Source organism: Nestor notabilis, unplaced genomic scaffold (genome assembly GCF_000696875.1).
Source record: "Nestor notabilis isolate BGI_N333 unplaced genomic scaffold, ASM69687v1 scaffold2838, whole genome shotgun sequence".
NCBI classification, from domain to species: Eukaryota; Metazoa; Chordata; class Aves; order Psittaciformes; family Psittacidae; genus Nestor; species Nestor notabilis.
In genome coordinates this window covers 23,021-46,625 of record NW_009940404.1, presented here as the reverse complement: position 1 = coordinate 46,625, position 23,605 = coordinate 23,021, and the positions used below count along the sequence as shown (strand labels likewise).

The 23,605-nt window shown below is 40.5% G+C and overlaps 1 protein-coding gene across 1 annotated transcript in view; it reads right to left on the bottom strand.

Annotated features, from left to right (window-relative positions):
- The window catches only part of MBP (myelin basic protein), a 55,266-nt gene that overhangs the window by 13,163 nt on the left and 18,498 nt on the right, over window positions 1-23,605 (bottom strand). Inside the window, exon 3 of the mRNA XM_010020317.1 lies at window positions 5,494-5,924. Coding sequence (XP_010018619.1) covers window positions 5,494-5,924 — 431 coding nt within the window. The remainder of the gene's footprint in view (window positions 1-5,493; window positions 5,925-23,605) is intronic.

Sequence of the window (23,605 nt, the reverse complement as noted above, 5' to 3'; positions counted from 1 at the left end):
AATCCCTATGCTCTGTGTTGAATACATCCATTTGACCTTCTGTATGTGAGTTCTGGTTTCCTGCCTGCCCCTCCTGGTTGTTTAAAACAAACACCCCTGTGTATATCACAGTAAAATTAAATCCAGACATTATTCTCAACCAGGCTGTGGTGCTGTGCACTTGAAGAAAATAGGAATCACTGCAGAACAGCCAAGGCCCATTCCCACCAGAAGACCCCAAAGCTGCCACCACTGCTTCTTCCACAGCCAAGACTCCCCCCTGCCCTGTTATGCTGGGGCCCAGGCAAAGCATAGCAGCAGGCATGGACCCTCCCCAAGCACTTGAAAGAATCCTTGGAGCTCTTCTTCAGAGCAGCACACAATTAGCTCCCTCTTTAGCAGAGTATTACTATTATTGTTATATCATATTGGTAGACAGACAAATCTAGAATAGTCTAGCAAAAACTGAACTGGAAGCTACTGTTAAAAGTTTATGAAAAGGGGAAATACTTTGCTTAGACTGGTTAGAAAAAGTGATCTTTGAGTTACTTCCATTGATTAAGTTAGTTGATTATTTGAGCCTGAACCGGCAGTTCAGATACACAAATTCTTTCTAGGTCATTCATCATTCATTACTAGCTGATGCGAAAGAGAGGCCAGATTCAGCTCCTGTTATCATAAAGCAAGAACACTGGATTGAGCAGCCTCAGTTATTTAGAACCTAGTCCTTTCCTTACAGAAGGCAAGCTTTACCTTTACTCACTTCTGCCCAACACACTGTCTTAACTGAGTTTCTGTAGAACATAGAAGCCCCTTTTAGTCACCTGAAAAGTTCGTTGCCACTTCTATTAATGGATTAAAAAAAAATTAAAACAAATTATATCATTAGTACACCAGTTTTGTGATGTGAACAGTTTAATGAATACATGAAGCACATATAAAGCAAAAGCTTAAAACAAAATTATTGTTACAACCACCATAAACTATATAAAAATTTTTTTACAAGCATTTGCTTGCACAGCAGGTTTTACAGAACAGTAGATCTTGAGCAGTGCCACTACCTAAGACTTGGAAATAAAAATCACAATATTTATCACACTTAAATCGCATCATACACTAGTCAGACTAGCACTGATTTAACTGCGTTGCAGTCTCCATGGTGCTGTAGTAGACATGATAGCTCCACAAGAAATGTTTAATAGAGTCCAACTGCAAAAAGACAAAAGATGTCTGGATATTCTGATGAATGTGTCTGTCCACGTCATTATTTAAAACCATGGTTCCTAAACTTTTTGCCTGTGCATGTTTATCTCAGTTCTTTTTGTGGATTCCTGTTACAACAACTGCTTAACTCTGGGGCAGGTTTGGAATTGCCGTTCCCCAAACGCTGATCCTAAACCTTGGTTCTGCTCAACTCAAGACCATCAGCCTAGTTCCCCTTGTACCTCCTATCTGTCCGTGCAGAGGGGAAGCCCCATGTCTGTCTTTTGTATTCCTTGCCCCCACACACATGTAGGGTTATGGTTGGAAACGACCTTAAGATCATCTAGTTCAAACTCCCCTCCCATGGGCAAGGACACCTTCCACTAGACCAGGTTGCTCAAAGTCCCATCCAGCCTGGCCTTGAACACTGCCAGGGATGGAGCATTTACCACTTCTTCAGGCAACCTGTTCCAGTGCCTCACCGCCCTCACAGTAAAGTACTTCTTCCTTATATCTAACCTAATCTCCCCTGTTTGAACCCATTACCCCTTATCCTATCATGACACTCCCTGATGAAGATGAATGTATCAGGAAGGAAATACAGGAGCAAGGCTTCATACAGGCAACAGGAGAACATTACAAGATTGCAAACAAAACCAAAGCAAAATGTAAAAGAAAAAATTATTTAATCTTTCAGCTAAGTGAAGCCTGGCCTCAGCCTCTGTTTTACTGTCACAATATTTTGGTTTGTTGCAAGGGAGGTACAAATGGAATTGGAAGTTTAGTATGTTAATGCATAATGTTAAACCAGGACAGAAATGTTCTTATTTCACAATCCAAACTTCAGTAGGAAAAAAACCAAAAAATAAATCACAACCAATTCCAAAAGCATAACCAACTGTGTCAAGGAACCAAACCAGTGCTCTGTACATACTCAAGTTGAATACAGGCTAATATTAAAGAGGCACAAGAAAGATTCAATCATTTTAACAAATTTGCTTATACGCTTTACAAACATTCAGATAAATGCTCTGTAAAGATCAGAAAGGAAGTAATTTATAATTACACGACTGCCTCACATGCTGTCGGAGATGTCTGCACCATGGTTTCCTTCTGTCACCCTTTTAAATTCTTCTTTAATACAAATAAATTTAGGCTGTGCACAACAGAAGTTTTGTTTTGAATATTCTACCTTAAAAACTTTTCTTACGGGTACAAAATTCAAGCTGGTTTTGATTGAGTTTGCTATCTAAAATCTCGGTGGGGTCAGGGGAGCAACGGGGAATGCATTTGCTGCCCCTTAAAGGAGAAGAGGTATTTCTGAACATTCCAGTTCTTCTATATTTATTTACTCCCATGCACTCTTAACTTCAGAATTCCAGGGTAAGGGAGAACCTGTCCCACGGCAGAAAAGGAGGCCATGAAACAGTCTCCGCTTTGTTCCTACCCCACCTTTCCGTACACAACAGTGAGTATTATTCATGAATGTGCTTTTCAGCTAGGGATGCAAGATGAAAATGCCTCCACAAAGAATTTATAATGTGTTTTGCTTGAATGTCAGCCCTAAATCTGTACAAAGAGCAAGTGTTGTCTTTGCATTCCAGCGCTTGCTGGTGTGGGTAGTTGAGCTACACGCTCCCACTGGGGCATGGGCTGGCTGGAAAAGGGAGACTGCATGAAAGGCAGCTGCAGAATTGCTTTGAAAAGCTTCAAAAATTAATCAGAAACAAGTGCAAGCAAATAAACAGCGCAGCTCTATCAACTTTTCAATTTCAAGCCTTTGAAATTCATCTTTTAAGGTGCTTTTCATGGTATCTTATTTACCACAGACATGTTTACCTAGTGGACTCCGGAAAGCTGCCAAGGGACTTGACTCTATTTCAGCTCATCCAGGAACACCTTCATCATTTGTCAGTGCTCTGACACCCTACAAAATTTAGCTAGTGGCAACTACTTAAGCTTTAAGCACAAATAAGACTATTAGCCATCTAGATTTCCTCTGTGTACACACACGCATAAATAAATGACACCACAAGCCTTCCTTGATACAAGAAACCAAAAGGCATTGATTCGAAGGCTGAATAAATAATCATCAAAAACAACTGTCCATGTCACTTGCTCAATATTTTCTGCACTGAAACCTCCTACAACTGAGCTTTCTTGGACATGGTTTCATCAATATTATCATTGTACGAATAGTGCCAGAGATGCTTTGGCACTGGAAGTCCGAATGGGTCTGACTTTTGCCAAGATAGTAAAACTTCTCTGTGCTTCCAGCTGAGATCTGCAAGTCAGAACTCTTTTAACACTGCATGCAGCTGTTCTTAAAAAAAGCCCCCAACATTATGAATACTTCTGCTAAGCACAAAATGTTGGAATTGTCCATAATTCTGTACTGTTTTGCAGACATTTGACTGCTTCAAACCAGCAGTTTACTGAAGAGCAACAGAGATGGGACATGATATCCTTGTCCTCTCATCCGTAACTACATAGAGATCTGTAGAGAATCACAGCAATCGTGCTCACGCCAAAGGATAATATACAGAATCTGTACAACTTGCAGCCATTTGTTAGTCCTCACTACTAAGAAGTGAGTTTGTTGGTTTGTTTTATTGCTAAGCAAGAGCGTACATACCTCTGTCTAGTCCATATGCAGAATCTAAGTTTTTGGTATTGTTTCCTTGGTGTACAAAGGGCATTTCATGTACTATTTTTCATTGAGTAACATAATACATGAATAAAACAGCAAGAGTTGAGCTAGCCAACCGGGTTTCAGAAAAAAGAAGAGTTGGGAACAGTCTCTGGTATTTGTAGTAATAGTAAGAAAAGTGGTTTTCTTTGTTCTCACAGCAACTGCTTGCTGCACGTATGAACATTACGTACCTACAGAAACAACAGGCCAACTGCTAAATCTTTGTCATGAGTTTGCAAATATCAGGAAACAAAAAGACTAAAACACAGAGTTTGCTTAGTGCTGGCCACCACGTGTGAGAAGCTTCTGGTTTAAAGTTTCTAGAGTATTTTTCATCCAGTGGTCTATACATTACAACAACTCTTTGGGGAAGGGCTATTATACACAGTGCTTCCAAGCATGGAACTGTGAAGTAACACTGACAGCCTGCAGCTGTTGTATGATCACAAGTTGGTTTTAAACCATGGAGTAGTATGTACCCTGTCCCCGTGCAACACTCTGAGACAGTCAGTGTGGGAAAGCTGCATGTGCTTGGCCATCCCAGCAAGTATTACAGGTTGCAATTACAGGTCTATTGAGCAGACACCAAAGGTTGTCAAAGGTGACTGAAAAAATTGGGCCCAGCCAGCGCCTATGAGCATTGCTTTTTGGAACTTGAGCAACTGTATCAAACAATATAATAATCTAAAATAAAGGTTTTACAGCCCTACAGTAGCCCCATTCAAATGCTTATGTAGTGTGTGAGCACACAAACACAAGACTTACCACTTATCATTTACATGGCAAAGGGTACAGCGAAAATACCTTAAAACTTTGCCATTCAAACAACAGTGAACTAACACAACATCTGCATAATTGATCAGAGGAGGCAGGTTAATCCTGGAAATAGGAAGAATTCAGGAATTAGCCTTTCATCAATTCCTAATGAAGAAATGGTTTGTTGCACAATTTCTAATCTGAAATGCTTGGGATATAAATCTTCCCTTCTCACCAGAACAGAGTTGAATAGCTGCTCAATAGACCAGCAGAGTAGCTGGACTATCTTGTACACCTGGGATTCAGGATAGTTACCTGCCAAAGACACCTCCTCAGCAATGCTATCATCTGACCTTAAAACATGATCTTGAGCAAGCAGGCTGAGAATCTGGCCACAGTTCTTGTTGGTTTTCTAACATCTATTTCCAAGTCTGTCCCTCAGTTAGTGCCAAGCTATCCAGAGATTGTCTAGTTGCATTTAGTGCTCTCACCCCGCAAATACGTAAGAACAACACACAAAAGCAGACTGAAGTTTCCCTAAATGGCCACAGCATACAAATGCATACAATGCACCATATTAAGTGTTCACTAAAATGCCCCTCAGTAATGTTTCTAGAGCCACCTGGATTTCTAATACTCCTTGTTCTACCCAGAACAGCTCCTCTTGTTTCTCAGATCTATGCTTTTTTGTTGTTGTTTTCAGTTTAAAGCCAAGCATTACATTACACATCTGCAAGTACCATCTTGCTGGCTAAATCAACTCTTGCATTATATGAGTTACACCTTCCTTTAGTCCCACCCTTCCTGTTTAACTGTACTTTATTTTGCTGTAGCTGTGCAGTTCTCTATTCCTCAGAGCTCACCTTGCCCGAGCCTCGCCGGGGAACATGTCTTTCACCTCCAAAGAATCTGCCCAGCGAGTCAAGTAGACCCGAGTCTCTGTGCCTTGGAGATCCATGTCTAGCATGGTCTGTAAAGCTCGCAGATGCCATTTTTGATCCGTGCCGGAAAGAGGAGCGTTTTTGTGAAGCCATCAAATCCGAATTCTCTGAAGCTGCTGCACTGTCCTCTTGGATGGTCTGTAGCTCGTCTGACTCCGAGGGCCGATCTTTGAAGGTGTTGTCTTCTCTTCCTGGGGCATCTCGGGAAAAGAGGCGGATCAAGTGGGGGCGACCAGTCGTGTCAGCTGGGTTGGCCTCAGGCCAGGCATTCTTCGGGTCTGCTGTGCCTTTGGAGTCTGTCACCGCTGGGCTCTTCGTGGAGGTCCCATTGTTCTGGTTCACATCTGCCTCTCCTGCAAACAACAAGGATGAGATATGAATACAGGCCTGTGAAAAACAGCCCTGGAACAATGCTGCTTTCTTTGCCTTGCCTTGAGATGCTCATTTCATACAAAACCCGTAATATGTGTGGTTGTAATGAAACTATGTTCTCTACCAGCCTTTTAGAACATTAAGCTATCTTGGAACTGAAACTGGGATGATGTTCTCACACAGAAATTGCAGTACTTCTAGGTGTTTTTTTTAATAATGAAATGCATCTGTTAAATAGATCAATAGGTTGTTCAAAGCACAACTGAAGCCGACTTTATTCATGTGGAAAGCTCACTGAGGAGGAGGCTTTCAGTGAACAGTAAGAATTCCTGTCCTTTCCCTTGAAGACTGCAACTCTAAAAGGTGCCAGTTTTCTCCGAAACAGGAAACAATAAAATTTCAAGTGACACTGATGGCCTGTGCCTTCTCCAAGTGCACCTTCCCTCTCCGTGATGTCAGAGCTTTTGTACCTGAAGGTTTTTTCCCCATTTAGAATCCCTCCCTGTAACTTCAATACTGATCACACAAGCATAATGAGGGGAAGTTTTTTTATTCCTGTTTAAAAATGTCCTCACTTCAGAAAGGCAGAGAACATGAAACTGCAATTTCTGCTTGGCCTCCCATGACAGGTTTTCTCCATGTATGACCCTGACACTCAGCACACGATGTCCTCGTGCTGATGCTGAAGGCCTAGAGCAAAACTGTTCAATTTGCATTCTGTGCTTGTGAGAAGTGACAGAAACAATTAGCAGAAACTGATGAGCTTTTGGCCAAGAAAGTGCCAGGACAGACCCCTGTGGTGTAAGTGAAATGTCTGCTGCCTTCTCCACAGCCCCGTTCTGATGCACACAGTAAAATACCTAAAAAGAATCAGCTGCAGCACACTTAACCCTTAACCTGTAGTAGCTGCTTCTATCAGTGACAGAAAGATTGATGGAGGTTTTTATAGCCTATGCCTACAGGGACCTACACCCACTGAGGAGCAGATCTGATCTCTAAGGAACACCAACAGAAAATTAGTAGGTCATTGCTTGAGAAGCAACCTTCAGAGCAGACACCTCCCACACGCTCACTCTGTGTCAAGAAGGGTTTTGGAGGTAACGGGGCTTAACATTTCATAAATAAGTTACAGTTAGTCAGAGTTTCGTATGTTACCTTTAGGGTCTTCTAATTACCTCAGTCCATCCCCATTTGATTTGGTCCTTGTTGCTGTGGGAGGGTCAGGATGTGGCAGATACTGTTAGGTTTTCAAAGTCCTCTGGGCTCAAGTACTTTGCTGATTCACCAGAGCAATTTTAGACTTGACACAGCCATTTCATCGGATTTCACCCACCCACAGGGCACTAAAGAAACCTTTTCACAGGCTGAGAATAATTCTGAAATAACTTTATGGATAACGACACAAGACAGTAATGCTGAATTCTGCACATAGATACCAGTACTTAGGTTACAATTAGCTGTGATCACTCTGCTACGGTGTTTCATACGCAAATTTAACATGCAGTTTTACCATGCAACTTTCTTTGTCTTCTGTGAAAACTACCTAGAAGATGTGGGGGAACCTCAAGAAAATTTTCTTTGGTTAAAACATCTTAAAGTATTTATCAGGAATACAATTTTTTAAGCAATGCTAATTATCACTGAAGACCTCATGAGTGGGGAAAAGGAAGATACTGGCAAAGTTGCTGGCAACTTTGGGATTTGGGTTTTCCTGAGAAGATACTTTCAAACTTATTAGAAACTACTAAAAGTCCTCAAACGATTTTTTTAACTGAATGAAAGAGAAAGCAACTAACATAGATAGATATATGACACATCCTAAAACTGCAAAACATTTTAAATAGCAATTCTAAGCCTAGATCCTATACCATAATACAAATCCATTCAAGGACAGAAAAAGAAAAGCAAACAAAAGAGCTATTGTATTTAATTAAATGCATTAACAAAACACCAGAGCATCTGCATACTAATATTTTTTACAACAGTTGTTCTTTGTGTAACTGAATACGGGTATTGGTAAGCAACAAAGAAGGGTATTTGTGCCACAAAAATAGCTTCTCCCAATACATAACGCAGTGAGCTATAAAGTATAAATCTTTCTGTATTCTTCATTTCAGTAGTGAAAGCACACTTAAGTTTTCCTCTAGATTTTCTGCCTAAGTCTTCTCTAATGTTTAAAAATGTGTAACCGAGAAGTATTGTTAATGTTTGAGCTAACTAATGAAAGTCTTCAAGTGCATTTGAAGAGACAGGTCACTTTAATAATGTCTTAAGGATACCTAGAATTCATGAGGCATGTAAACATATGCTTATTTCTTCATTTAAAACCCAAGTATTTTTTATATATATGTATATACACACACACACGCACAGACTTCTTTACTGTGAGGGTGCTGAGGCCCTGGCACAGGTTGCCCAGAGAAGCTGTGGCTGCACCATCCCTGGCAGTGTTCAAGGCCAGGCTGAACAGGGCTTTGAGCCTGCCCGTGGCAGGGGGTTGGAACTAAGTGATCTTAAGGTCTCTTCCAACCCAAACCATTCTGTCATTCTATGATTCTTCTACTAAAACCCATTACAAATGCTGTGCATACGATACTGATAACTCTTTTTTTTTCCTCCCTGCAAGAAGAAGCTCTCGTTAAAACAGAGTGCCCTTCCTGTGCCATATCACTTGTACAAGAAACAGCTGCCCAGGGAAGAAGAGGTGTTCAGGATATAAATACTTATGAAATGGGTTAAAGACCAAGTACAGCAGGATGCAATGCCATGGGCATCACTAGAAGGCTATTAAAGTGTTGACTATTTATATTTCATTGAATAAAGTCAATGAGAGCTGTGCAAGTGAGAGCATGAGAAAAGCACATCCTCACATTAGCCGAAAAGCAGCAGGAGGGAGCCAGATGCCAGGCAGGAATTTGACACTCCAGGAGCAGCCAACGAGAGCTCCTGAAAGCATTGCCACCCTTCCACCTCCCCTTGCTCTATGCAGCTCTGGAGCCTGCTGCTGGCATGATTTTCCCTGTTACATGTTGGTCAGAGTGACCAAAGCCATTTGTTCCCTGTACACACAGTGACTCCCAAAATGAACGAATGCAGACGGACCAAAAATTCTGAACAATCTGTTAATGGAACAAAACTGAAATTCCGAAGGTGCTTTCAATGAAACAATTTTACATTCAGCCCCCCATTGCCTCCTAATATGAGTAAGGCCACATACAGGTATTTTCAAACCCACTGTGCTGTGATGCTTCATTTGACATTAATAGTTAAGCCCATTTCTTGAGAAACAAACACTTCTGCCTAAGCCTCTAATCAGCTGGGACCTCCCAGCCCTGTGGTTCAAACAACAGCTACTGTCAAGAGCATGGAAACCTGTTTTATGTAAAGAACGGTCTCTGATGTATTGGATACAAATACCCTTCTCAAGGGTCACTTGGTAAAGCTGCTCTATGACAGTCCCTTCTTGTGTACATAGAGAAGTCTGTAGCCTTATTCCATACAGAGAACAACCTGGAAAGAGGTCATTCAGCGAACAGTTTTAATCTGTTAAGTTTAAAAAAAGGATTCTAAGTTTTTCATGTCCTCCCACTTGTTTCCAGTCATGCTTTCTTGCAAATACTTGTAATTCCTCTCACATTCTTACTGCTGCTCCTTCTGCAAATGCTGTAAAATAAATGAGTAGAATGAAGCTGCTGAAAGCTGAACCATATTCCCCTACTTTGGCTTCCCAAGAGAGGCTTAGTTCAACAGCCACAGCATATTGCAAATATTGATTGTAATAATACATGACAGCAGCTTAAGTAAGAAATCTTAAGCATTAAGTATTGTTTACTTGTTACAAACACCGGAAAGTACATTAATCAAATCTGTAACACCAAACATTTAATACATTTTATCGTAACTACAGATTTCTGTGACTGATTACTAACTTCCTTTTTCTTTGCCTTCTTTTCTCAGGGTATGAAGATGAAAATTATCTCACTTAAGCTAAAATGAAAAGGTGATTCAAAGGTCCCTAAAGCTAAATCATATATATTTATAAAGCACGGCTCTACAGTATATGAAATAAAATGTGTATTTGTCCTTTTCTACTTTTTTTGTCCTACCTCTTCTGTAAGACAACAACTAGGTAGTTAAATATAATGCAGTACAGTTCTCAATTCTGAGTCTACTATATTTCATTGTATTTACTGAAATGCTGATAACAAAATATTAAGTAAAACATCTGGAATTTTGTACTGACTTACCTGGTTTTAGTCACTCGAACAACAAAAAGTTACACCTAAAAATTTCTCAGCTTTGCAACACCTAAGATTTCAAGATCTTCAGAAAGCCACACCAGAAAGGCAGATGTGTAATGTATTAGTAATAGTTTGCCTTGCATTATTTAAGAGGCTGAAAACCACTGTTTTGGAACACATGGCTTTAAGTAACATTCCTGGTAATATCAGGACATTTGAAAGAATGAAAAGGACAGAAAAAGCACATCCATCATCACTATGTATGAACTGCAGCTGAGGATGTCTGGGTTCCAACTCTGTGATGACTGCTTTCCAACATTTTGTCTTCCTTTTATATGCAGTTAAGTTCTCTAGAAAAAGGACCTTAAGGAACTGTTTTGTAGGAAGTATTCAAAAACAGAAGTGTTAAAAAAACATGCGGATGAGGCCCTTAGTGACATGGTGTAGCCGTGGACTTGGCAATTCTGGGATAACAGTTGGACCTGACAATCTTATAGGCCTTTTCCAACCAAGCTGATTATGTAAGTCTATAAGGTATACCATAAGGCACCACTGGAAGCCCTAATTCAACTGTCTTTGGATGCTGTCATGAAGTCACACTTGTAATTTTTCCTGCACTATCACACCTCGCTGCAAACAAACGTTCTTGACTAGATGGGGACAATGGAGCTTTGGATATGCATATAGGTGAGGAGTCCGAACATGCAGCAGTACATACACACTGTGACCTATTAAAGGAGCCAGGATCAAATAAAAATCAGGCCAATTTTACACTTTATTTCCTTGGAAAAAGGATCCCACTGTTTGGTGCTCAGCTGTATTGACTATCAATGGAGAGTGTAGCAAAACCTGTTCGAACGGCAGACCAGTGCAGGTCACCTGTCAGAAGCAGCAACACTAGTCCGGGCTGCCAGCCACAGCACTACTGCTACATGGCTCAACATGCAGCAGGAGCACCCATTGATCAGACTGAAAGGAGTAGAGAGGATAAGAATGGGTGCAGACCAGTAAACTGGCATAGAGAAAGGTTCAGCAAACAAGGTTATAGATCTTCTGGTCATTTGCTGACTGGCTTTAAAAAGTATAGGGGTTACCAACCAAAATGCTTGAGGTGGTTCCACTCTCTCCCTCAGGCACCAGTGAGAAGTATGATCCAGCTCCTGGTCTGGACTTTTACTACAGCACAGCTTGCGGTAGAAAGGGGTGTCTACAGCAATTAGGCTTCGCTACAGAAGAGGGGAAGAGGAAGGAAAGAACTGTGTCTGCATTGTTAAACCTGACCTGCAAAGCTTGATTTTATTACCTCATTATGCTAAGATGCTGCAGACAAAAAATGGCTCTCAGCCTAACTTCACTAATCTGGTTAGAAGGCAATATGCCATCAGACATTTCACTTCACAAATCTAATTACTGGGTTTGTCTGATGTTTGTCAAAACTGTTGGAAATCAATTTTGAACAAATATTTCTGTTTGGAATGGATAGCATACAGTGTAATTCTGAAACAAACAGTTGGTCCTAGCTCTGAACACAACTAGAACTATCTGCTGGTACATTTAGCCTTTACCCAAATATTTTTCCCATTTGCTAGCACAATGAATGCAGAAAGGCCACTGTGTCTCATAACACAGATTTATGTGCGTTTTTAACAGTCCTACTGGTGTTAGCAGAGATCACTTCCACTACAGCCCAGTCCCCTCCCTCCCTCCTTACCAAAGCTCATCACTTTCAGGGAAAAAAGTCCACCCAAACACAGATCTTTTTTATGCCTTCAAAGAAACTGAAGGAAAAGTATTTTTCTGTACAAGAAATTAATTTGTTCCTATGGGTTAATGAAGCTGTAGACCAAACCTGCACCAAAATGAGAAGCCATCTGCTAAGCATAACATGCACTCCTTTGACTTTCCTCCCTTGCTGCATACATTCGACATTATGGAGCACATAAGGCTCTTACCAGACAAGAATGAAATGTTGTGAGGGTGCTTCCATTCCATTGATGACTTCACTGCACTTCTACTCTGAGCTGAAGCAGTAATAGTATGATTTTCTTTACAATAAATCTTAATACTAACTATTGGAAAACCCCATCTGGCCCAGTACAGTCTCATAAATGCTTTTTACTACAGAGTTGTATTTACACTGCTATTGAACTAAGTTGAATAAAAGATCAGGTTTAGTTCTGTACTACATCTTGAGTCAATAGTGATCACTGGCTAAGCCTGCTGAAAAGGACCATTGGTAGTGGTGCAACAGGTTTTTAGATCTGACATTTAGACTACATTGCTGTGGCCAGGTAAATTAAATTTCCACTTAAAATTTGACAAATGCTGCTTTCCCTTGATCCCTGATGCCTTGTGGAATACCAGTTCTTAGACGCAGGCAGCTATTGCTGGACTGAAAACCAACTGGTGAAATAGTATCTATTAATGGCTTGACCTTCATTAATGCCTAAGCCTTGGCATGGTTCCATTCAGACTCATGAAAGATGTCATCTCTCCAAGCCCTCCCTGGCCCTCTCCTGCTGCGGAAGCAGAGCCTGGCCTTGCAGCAAAGCTGTCATGAAAACACAAGAAGGTTTTGATGGAGAGAAGGGAAATGCCAGTTTGCATCCTATTGCAGAAATACCTGTCTTGGCAGGTTTAGCAGGAGTAGTGATACTATGTCTGTATTATTTATGCTCATATTTTGAAGGAACTAAATACTGCATTCACTCAGGTAGAATAGGAATATGTACTTTTTATCATATAACTGTGCTGTAGGAAAAAATGAAAATTGCACAGGAGAATGACAATTCCTTCAGATACTAATTACTACAGTGCAAAAACAGTAAGTGCAATTCCTCTCAATTTCTGATACTAAGCTAAAATGTATTCCAGAGCTGCTGGGGAAAAAAAAAAAAAACCACCCGTCAAATATGTCACATTGGCATCAATTTACAAGTAGCCTGTTTTACTAGCTAAGAGACCCAGTAGAATCTCTCAAAATGACTAGCACCCTACTTTCCAAGAGACCAGTCAATGAAGAACTTGCTGGCTGTCAAAGGTGTCTGTAACACTAGTGCTGTTCTTCTGACACGGGATAAATAAACCTTCCAAGCCAACTTAACAGCTTCTTCTCAGTTTCCCCAGCATAACCAGACTTGATGCTGAAGCTTAAAACCAGAGTTACAACAGACTTTTTTTTTCTTAAACCTAGTCTGAAAGTCACACCAGATTCAACATGCAAGAAATTTACTGGGGGGCCCCAAGTAACACATTGTATATCACTGCACCGAGTTTAGATTTCCTCCTTTTCCTCTGTTGTAATGGGGTTTTATAGTACAGACTATATATGTATTTCTGCAATTCAGTGATGCATCTTTATAAGAAATTAATAGTTACTCTTAACTTTTGAGGTCTTGCAGAAAAGTTTTCTACTGAGCCATCTGCTGCCTTTGCATTGACCAACTACATGTAAAGAAAGCCACCTACTTGGGAATGCATGGCCCAAACCATAACAAAAAGAAGACAGCTCTGGACTTAATGTTATGTGCTCCATGGATGTGTGTGAAGGTACTGTATGCCTGTGAGCATATTTAACTGAAGAAATATGCAAGTAAAAAGAGGCATGCAAAAAAGTTAAACGTATCTCCTGTGGGAAAACAATTTTCACTCTCAAGATTGTAACTGAAACCAATCCACCTGATTGCACGAACTGCCTTGCATTCTGCATGGTTTTATAGACCTGGTCACTTGATTATCGTGCCACTGATTTACAATGAAGAGCTGAAACGAAGCCCACACGGTGGCCTACCATTGCAGAGGAATGCAGCAGTGTAGGCCTGGCTCACAGCCTCTCTCTCTTGTTTTCCAGAACTTCTGGCATTGCCTCCATTTGCTGAGGGTTACAAAGGAGAGTACAGAAAACAAAAAAGCCTGTGGTTGAAACCAGTGGGACTTGCTATGGCAGAAATTTGGAATCTATGAGAAGCATGTGGCAACTCTCCATACAGCCCGCAGAGAGTTTTTTAATAACTCAACCAAAGAATTTTATCCACCCACCAGTTTCAAAGAAAAACGTTCCTTTGTGTTACTAGAACATACAGGTTTGTTTTAATCTGGAGTATCTCACAAGGGATCCACCCACAGCAAAGTGAGCTGGGACATCTTTTTTAATGAACAATTTCATGTACTTAGAGAGAAAAACTTAAATCACCTGGTTGATCCATTAGCCTTTGTCTTTAAAAATTGTGCAACTGCATAGTATTAAACATAGATTGTTTGATTATTCATCTTTTCTCCTACAGTCACGTTAAGCCTGAATAATTATCAGGCTGCAAAACCTGTACATATCCTGCCCCCTCCCAAAGTAACGGCATAACAAAATGAATAGTGCTTACAGTAGACTTCACAACTTCCTCCATCTTGTATTTTCCACATCAGTTAGTTTTAAAAAAAAAATAAGTTATTCCTGTCAGTGCAACCAAATAGGCAATATTACAGTTAAGATTTTTCTTTCATACCACCATGGAGAAACAGGGCCTTAACATCAGCAGAAAAAGAAATGATGGTGAAATGAATGAGCTGAGGACAGTGACTGAACCAGCTGGTTCAAAGGCTAGAACATGATAAGCAGCACAAAAAAGCAGCTGTAGAATATTTTCTGTTAAAACCCATCACTTATCCTCTCCAAAAGGGTTCTTGAGGACACTGATGTTTTTTCTTAATCAGGGTTTAAGTGTGTGATGGTAGATTATTATTTACAAAGTATAAACTGCAGAATAAAATACAGTTAACCAAATACAATAACCTTAAGAAACACATGTTGTGACCACAGGGAAGCTACATAACAGCAAACCCCTATTTCTATGAACTGCATTTTAGTCCTACAGAATACTGTTCATCTGTGTTAAGTTTTACCCAAGACAACCACCTACACCTAACTCCAACAAAACAATTCACAGTAGTGAATACAGCCTGAAGTACTGTATAGGACTTCTTCTTAGTGTGTTAAAAAAAGAGACTCTATGAATGCCTGTAACTCCTCTCAAAATAATGCACTGATTTGCTGCTTTGGGGACATCAAAGTTTGATTTCCAAGATATCTGTGACAGATCAGGCCCAGGGAAAAAGTAAATTACAAGAATGTAGCTGGCCTGGAGAGAAGAGCACACAGTGCAAGCTGGGTATTTGGTAGCTGTTAATTACCAGAGAATGGTGTAATCAATACACTTGAAATTTCCATGCATCCTTCAGGTGTACACTGCTGTATCGCTGGCTTTCCTCTTTAATGTGTCCTGACCTTAAGTTCTAATAGCCCACTTGATCTCAGGGAGTCACTGTCATTATAGAATTCGCAATGAGGGGACTTAGTTTGGTAGTTTTTCAGCAGAACTTTTTTTTTTCCAGAAAATTCCAAGATCTACTACAGTCCTAGAAACGATACATTTGGAGTACAAAGTACATTTTTGCTAACATTTCTAAAAAGACCTGAAATACCTGGGCACAAAGAAACCATTTGTAGACCATTTCCCATCATAGAATCATAGAATAGTTAGGGCTGGAAAGGACCTTAAAATCATCTAGTTCCAACCCCCCAGCCATCATGTTGCACTCTTCTACATGTTCTACAAAGCTGAAGATTTGGCTCTACAGAAGTTGACAAAAAATACTCAAAAAAAGCTAAAAAGGGGCTGTGGGGATGTTCAAGGCTGCCTAGACTGCAGATCTCTACAGTCAGACCAAGTCAACAGCTGTTAGACACTGTATATGTCCAACACTGTCTTCACTTTGGAATTAATTTTCACCTTACATCTGTGGTGAAAGGTCAGAGGAGCAGAGAGCTGCTTTATCAGTGTCTGCCAACAGTTTGCTTACCTTCTTATTTAGCCTGATGTATCGCCAGTTGATCCAGTTTTGGAAGTTTGTCCTTTCTGCATGGAAAGTAGTTCTTCATTTCTCATCCTTCCCAGAGAATTTAAATGGCTGTGCTAACACAAAGATCATATGCTGCTATCTCCTCCATGTCCCAATTACAAATAGGTTTCTCCCCATTTCATTTTACAAGTTCATCTATACAGGTAGTACATGACAGAAAAATGAAACATTTCTGCTACAACAGCTGAAGGAGGGGGCAAAATTGCAAGAATTCCAAAGTAGCCTGGGCCATTGGTACCATCTGCACAGCATGAAATCTCACATTTTTAAAAGACTTACTTACATGGTGTTTGCTAGACTGAGAGCAAATGGGTTCTTCCTGTACATCAATTCAAAATCATCTTGTTTGCTGCCATGCACCTGAGCCCACCTGAAAGTTGTGCAGCTTCTCTAAGGCACAAGGAATAATCAGTTCAATCAGATGAGAACCTGACAACCAGCTGAAGCTTAGCACAGTGCTAACACAGCTGCCCTCTGGCAGCAAAATATAAGGCAGTCAAGCTCCAAGTCCCACAGCATGCCTAAACTGGGCAGAAGTAGAAGTGTGGTGCATAGACTTACTGCAGGTTCTTTTCATGGATTAATTTCCAGCACACAGCATGGGCAACCACTAACTCCTCAGTATTCTTCTGCTAGAAGATTGAAAGATGAGCTTAGCACAGAGATGGTCATCTTTCACTACTTTTACACCTTTAAGTACAGCTCAGCTACTGTTCTTTGCTAAAATTATTTGTAAATCTACTGCATGACTGAATTTTACACTATAAAGTCTACCAGTAAGGACAGCATACTTTTATAACATACAGAGGAGGGGCACGAGGATGCTAAGGGGGCTGGAGCACCTCCCGTATGAAGACAGGCTGGGGAAATTGGGGCTGTTCAGCCTGGAGAAGAGAAGGCTGCGTGGAGACCTCAGAGCAGCCTTCCAGTATCTGAAGGGGGCCTACAAGGATGCTGGGGAGGGACTCTTTATTAGAGACTGTAGTGACAGGACAAGGGGTAATGAGTTCAAACTTAAACAGGGGAAGTTTAGATTAGATATAAGGAAGAAGTTCTTCACAGTGAGGGTGGTGAGGCACTGGAATGGGTTGCCCAAGGAAGTTGTGAATGCTCCATCCCTGGCGGTGTTCAAGGCCACGTTGGACAGAGCCTTCGGCGACATGGTTTAGTGCGAGGTGCCCCTGCTCATGGCAGGGGGGTTGGAACTAGATGATCTTAAGGTCCTTTCCAACCCAAACCATTCTATGATTCCATTTATATGCAAATTTTATGTACTTTCTGCATACTAACTGAAAGCTGAAAAATTATAATTCCTTACCCCTCTCACCTTCCCGTGTTCATTTCTGCTTATTTTAAGGTCTGGATAGTAGATACCTTTTACCTAAGTCTTCAGTTCTCAACTCTGCTTGTAGAAATGGTACCCACTTTTCATCTTACCACAGTACCTTATCCTGATATCAAACTTACTTCCATGTATACAGAGAAGTTTCAATCTCTTCTCCATGCCAATATACTCCAGACCAACATGGCTGAACACAAAAGTCACAGACTATCACAGACCAATCCTTCTACTAAGCATTCAATGGTCTTCAGTATAGCAGTTGATTTATCTCTCTTCTTTTGTCTTATCTCATTGTTTTGCCTAAAACTTGTAAAATACAATCTTCAAAACTGGTTTCCCATTGCTAAATTCCCACATATAAACACGCACGTGAGGAAAATTTCCTTTAACAAATTGAACCTCTCCAACCTGCAACAAGTGCTAAAGGTTTCAATTGTTAGTCTCAGTCCTGTATTTCCCCATCCCACAATGCATGTTATAGCAATGAATGTACAGAGACAAGTTTATATATACACATTACAACAGATTGAGGCAAGCTTAGCATTGAGAAAAGCTTACCACCATGTTTACTGTGGTAAGTGGCAGTGATGGTAGTGTTAATTAGCATTCCCATCTACACAGCCAGAAAAATCTGCCAAACGAAAACAAAATTCCTGGTGGAATTATTAAAACATATTAATAGGGAAACTTTGTTTAAATCAATGCAACATTAGAAGAAATAAATCAAATCTCAAGAAAAAAAATCTGAATTCTGTAGTAGATTTAGGATTTTTGGTTGGCAAAAGCATAAGGTAATGGGTCCTAGCAACATATCCAGGGAGCACAACAAACCCTGTGGCACTGCAGGAATGTCCATCTCTATGAAGAGCTAAAAAAAAATTACACAATTAATCTCCTTAATTAAAGACATGCATATCTAGTAGTTCCATTGGATTTTACCTGAGATACAGTATGCTCTTAGTCAGAAAAAAGTTCCAGGAAATAATTAGGAAATCCCAAAGCTGTTAAAGTACAACTAAACATACAACAAAGGTCTGTTTCTGCCTCTGAGCTAACCATCTGTCAGAACAGCCTTTTAGATTCCTGCTTTTAGTACCTAACCTCAGCTATTCTAGGTCTTGAGAAACTCCATCCCACTCTCCATCATGACAAACCACGTTATATAGTTCCAAATACATAATAAACCTGCTCTCATCTAGACTAGGCCACATTAGACATATTTTCTATTCACCAACAAATCACTGAGATTAGATTATAAATAATAAGACACTTGTGAGCTGTACTATAGTTCTAAATGTGACTCGATGCTATACGAAGAACAATGGTGACAAACTGTATAAAACCGCAGCAGTGATCGATGGTACTTCACACAATATCTGCTTTTCAGTAGCAGCATTCTAAGAGTGAAAAACTGCTTGCACAGTACCAAGCCTTGTACCAGTTCGTGGGAGTTACTGCTATTAAAAAGAGAAGAAAGAAAAAAGAATTCACAAACTTTATTCTGCTGTTTGAGTATGTATAAAGTCACTTTTTATGCAACGAAAAAAAAACGCTCAGCAAAAAGAACTATTAGTTCTGAAGACTAAAATGATAGTACCATTGAGCTACACATGACCTGAAATATTTTAACAGGCAAGAAATGCTATAAGCACAATTTTCCAAGTGTCATTTGGGTATGTTTCAATCCACCCAGCAAGTAGGAGTATGAGTAAAAACACCACTTCTAGAATAATTTACAAAGAGCCTGAGAGCAATTCAATAGGTTGCACCAGAAGGAATATCACAGGGCAGGACTTGTATACAAAAGGCCTTCCTGGTTACCCCAACTGAAAACACAACCCCAGGAAGCCAGGAGATACCATGCCTGCAGGCAGAGATTGCTGCACTCTCACCCCAAGGCAGCAGAAGCCATGTCACAGCCCTCAGCACCATTGCTCATCCCAGCCAACAAACCTGGCTGATGCCTGGAGTGGGCTTTGTGCTGCACTAACTTGGGATTCGCAAACTCCAGCAGGATGTACCCCAGATGCAGCAGACCTGTGCCCACCTGCAATGGGCTGAACAATCAGTAGTTCTAAACGATGCTCCATTTGAACTCCCACAAGAAGACAGGTACTCGAGTTCGTGCCTGTGTGTGCAGGAGCACTATGAGAAAGCCACGTGCTTTGATGAAATAAACACAGACAACAATTCTGCCTTGATTTTCTCAGCAGGAGTTTTGTTTTTCTACATCCTAGGAAGCTGTGCAGACAACTCACAGAAGGTAAACAATGCTCCATAAACAGAAAATATCTGTGTTAATCTTATCTTTGAAAATAAAAGGTCATTTATTTCCCAGGTAAATGCTTTAACAACATTTCTGTAGCCACAAATTATGACTGTTTGGCAAAATATGAAGTCTTTCCTACTCACAGTCTGCACTATCCCAGAAAGTTATTTAGCATCCTTTTGAAGTACATAAATTATGCAATCTATTTATAACTTGCAACCTATTTATAACCCTTGCAATTCGGTTCAGTTCTCAATTCAGGATGAAGTCCATTGTAGGGAATCACGGATTCTGGTTATCCTGAAAAACCAGGATGACCAGTGCAGCCCGCCAAGGGGGTGCCACAGTCCCCAATGTGCTGAAGGAGGTAGCAGGAAAATTGCCCATGAATCTCTAGATTTGTTCATGGCTTACTGAAGGTCTCTTCTTTTTCCCCCCCCACTGAAAGCCTGAACTACTGGAATCAAGAAAGAATGGCATAATAAGAGGCAATTAAAAGAATAATTTAAAGAAATTAAAATAATAGATGCCCCTGGTCCTTTTCTGCTCCCCTCGTCTGGGTACCTGAGGGGCCTGCCCTGCCTGCTTTGCTGTCACCCTGGGTCCCCGCTCACCCCTGCACTGGGCAGACCACTCCCGCTGCTCCCTAACAGCCTAAAAAGCATCAAAAGGCAAAAAGCAAATGCATTTGAGTCCTCATTTATTCTCTCTGGCCTTCAAAAAACACCTGAAAGAAAATTAATCCATGCTCAATCTGATAAGTGTAAGGAAAACAGAAGGTTCCACCTTGTTTACATCCACAATGCCAATTTACAGAATTGCCTCCAGTACACTCTGAATTATCCTAACTACCTCAGTAAAATGGGACTCTGAAAGGAGGGGTTAAAACTCAAGGATATCCCTTCCAGAAGCAAAGAAGTCCACTGAGGATAAGTATTGTCTGAGAAACAAAAGCAAAAGCAACAACTCAAGACACATTTTATTAAAAAAAAGAAAGAAAATAAGTAATTCATAATTAGGACAAAACCTTGTACTTGTAAAAGCCTCCGGCTCTGCCCGCTGCCTTTCAGTAAGTGTCATCAGGAGGCATTTACTGAAAAAAACAAATCCCCTCCTCCCTATCCACATCTCCTCCTGACAGTTCTATGATCTTCAGTAAGACAGGTCTACCAAGCAACAAAAACCAGGAGAGCTAGTATTTGGAATACAAGAACATCCACCCCATTTCTGAATTCCCAATTTTCCATTCCAAAAAGGAAAATATTTTTCTTATACCTGAAATCAGGAAAATTAAGGCCCTTATTCTTTGGAGTTGGCTGACACAATTTGGTTGAAAATAGCAGTTGTCAAATTATCTTACACTTCTACTGATGGTAAAAGAAGTGTCTTGCAATCCATATAGAAAATGAGAAAAAACAGAGTAACTTGATTTGGAGCTGTACCATGCCATTATCTGGGCATTTATTCTGTTTCATATAAATCTAATTTATGATTTGCTGCAGTTTGACTAGATGATTGCAAGTTGGAGTCATGCTAGTTACATCTTTTTTTCATTGCCAGGTCTGCCACACGGAATGGAAGGCTTCTAGCTTCCTGAATACAGTAAAAGTGAACTGAAAGGGTAGTTCATATTTACCTAGTGCACATTTTGTGCACTCCTTGGAAGTTTTATGGGGTTAGCCAAGTGTCATCTACCATCACCACCACTGCTAACCAGCAGAAAAATTGCATAATCTTCAGCCACTCTCTTGCTTGCACTGCAGTAAAGATCTGCTAATTTTCTTTAAGTTTGTTTTGTCTAGTATTTAAGTCACCAAGAGCCACTTGTGCTCATGCGAGTGGCAGACCTACAACATCCAGCCCAGTTCACAGGCACTTTAACATAATTGGATAGATGTACAACCTTGTACATCCAAGATGTATCATGAATACAACCATGAATCTCAACTCTCGAGCCATGCTGTGAAAAACACATTTGCACCTGTACAGCTCTAAGTCAGCATAGAGCTGAGACCTATTTTATGTTACAAAAGCACTAAGTTTTGTAAGCAGAAGCCTTTTGCCACCACTATCCTGCATATACACATACATAAATCTGATGCAATTAGCAAATACCAGCCTACCTGCTGCCTGAATAAAAGCAATTCCCTTAATAAACATAAACCCCAATGAAACAGATAAATGTCAGCAAAAGGCAAGGGTGGATGTAATCCAACACAGAGACACCACATCCCTGAGGAATGCACCAGGTTACCTCCTGCTCGTGAAGCTTCTCACGGTGGGCATACATGGCAGCATCTGCACAAACATAGGCATTAATAACTGAGGAGTACCAGCAGCATTAAGCCTCCAGAAAGGTTAGCTAACTTAGTTCAAATATATCTTGAATGGAGAGAAAAAAAACCCCAACATTTTAAAGGGTCAGCAATTAGAAAAAGAAAATTTATTCAAAGAGACTGTCTTTTCATGGTTTGCAACACCAACTGAAATAGAGCAAGAGGCTCTGCTTCTGAAAACTGTTAACACTCAATGAATACGACTGCACTTGAATGCTGACTGGAGAGATGCCAGTGATGCTAACGATACCACAGAAGCAGCTACAGTAACATCTTTTCCTCCTCTACAGAAAGACTGTTTGCCCTACATGATCTGTAAAAAGTCTTAAAAACTAACTGACTGAAACGTTTTTACCTCTGACCCCAGCATACATATCAGGAACTATGTGCTTCATCTCTCTTACAGTAATTACACGTATCATGGTTCAGAACTAAGTTGATCCATGCTTAGGAAACATCCATGTTGTTGTCCAAAGTCTTTCCTGAACCTATTTTACACAAATTGAAAATTAATCAAGGCTAGTAGTCACTGCAAATCTCTAAAGAATTAGGAGGCCAATGGCCTGGCTGTAGAAGAACAGTCTGTCCTTTCTGTTTGTTCACACTGTCTGTATTCAGGTTATATAGCTGTGCCTGTGCTACTTGGCAGGGACTGAACTCTGACATCCTATGTCACCCAGCCTGCACATTAAGCTTTCTTTGACGTGGGAACGTGGACACAGAGGTGTGGAATAGGGGAAATGAAGGGACTGTGTGCACATGAATACAGGGAGAAGCAGGATCCAGTCCCAAGAGAGAACTGGAAAATACTCCTGGGGTCCTGCAATTTAGAAGGATCCTTTTGCATCTCGCTATTCCTCAGCTTTAAAAGAAGGGCGAAACACGTCTTGGTTTTAATGGTGCACATATAAAATAATTCACTGAGAAAGAATTTCAAAGCACAGAAACAAATCTTTAGATTCCAGGATCAGTTATGTGCTTGATCAGCCAACTTTTCTATCCCACTTAGGATGTGAACACTCTGGTATTGTATCTGTCCAAAGCCGAGCAACGAGCCAAGTACTCAAAGCTTTCCACCCATGACTGTGGCCAGTATGAGACACATGCCATGAATTTCAGACCAAAACCCAGCTGTAGAAGAAAGAAACATCCCATTCTCCTATCAGCTGAAATGTACTCTTCATACCTGTAACAATTCTTTCGCTTTCCTTCTCTTCCTGCCTCATGCAGGCATAATAAACTAAATCAACTGCTACGTCTCTTCTTTCAGCATACAATGGGATATATTCACCCAGCGCAATTTAAAAATGAGTGGTCTCCAAAAGTGGAATTAACTATTTATATTGTGTAGTTACTGCCTTAAAACAGCTCCCTCTTTGGAGGGGGCTTTTGCATGTCTCTCATCAAACTGCTTTTTAAGGCAGACATTGATACTTGTTAGCAAGCCAACTTCCAGCCTTGTAACTGGTATGGCCAGGTTGTTTTGGCAGTGAAGTCTAATGGAAACCAAAAGCAAACAAGCCAAATGTAAAACCACTCTACCCTGGAAACAGGCTTTGTT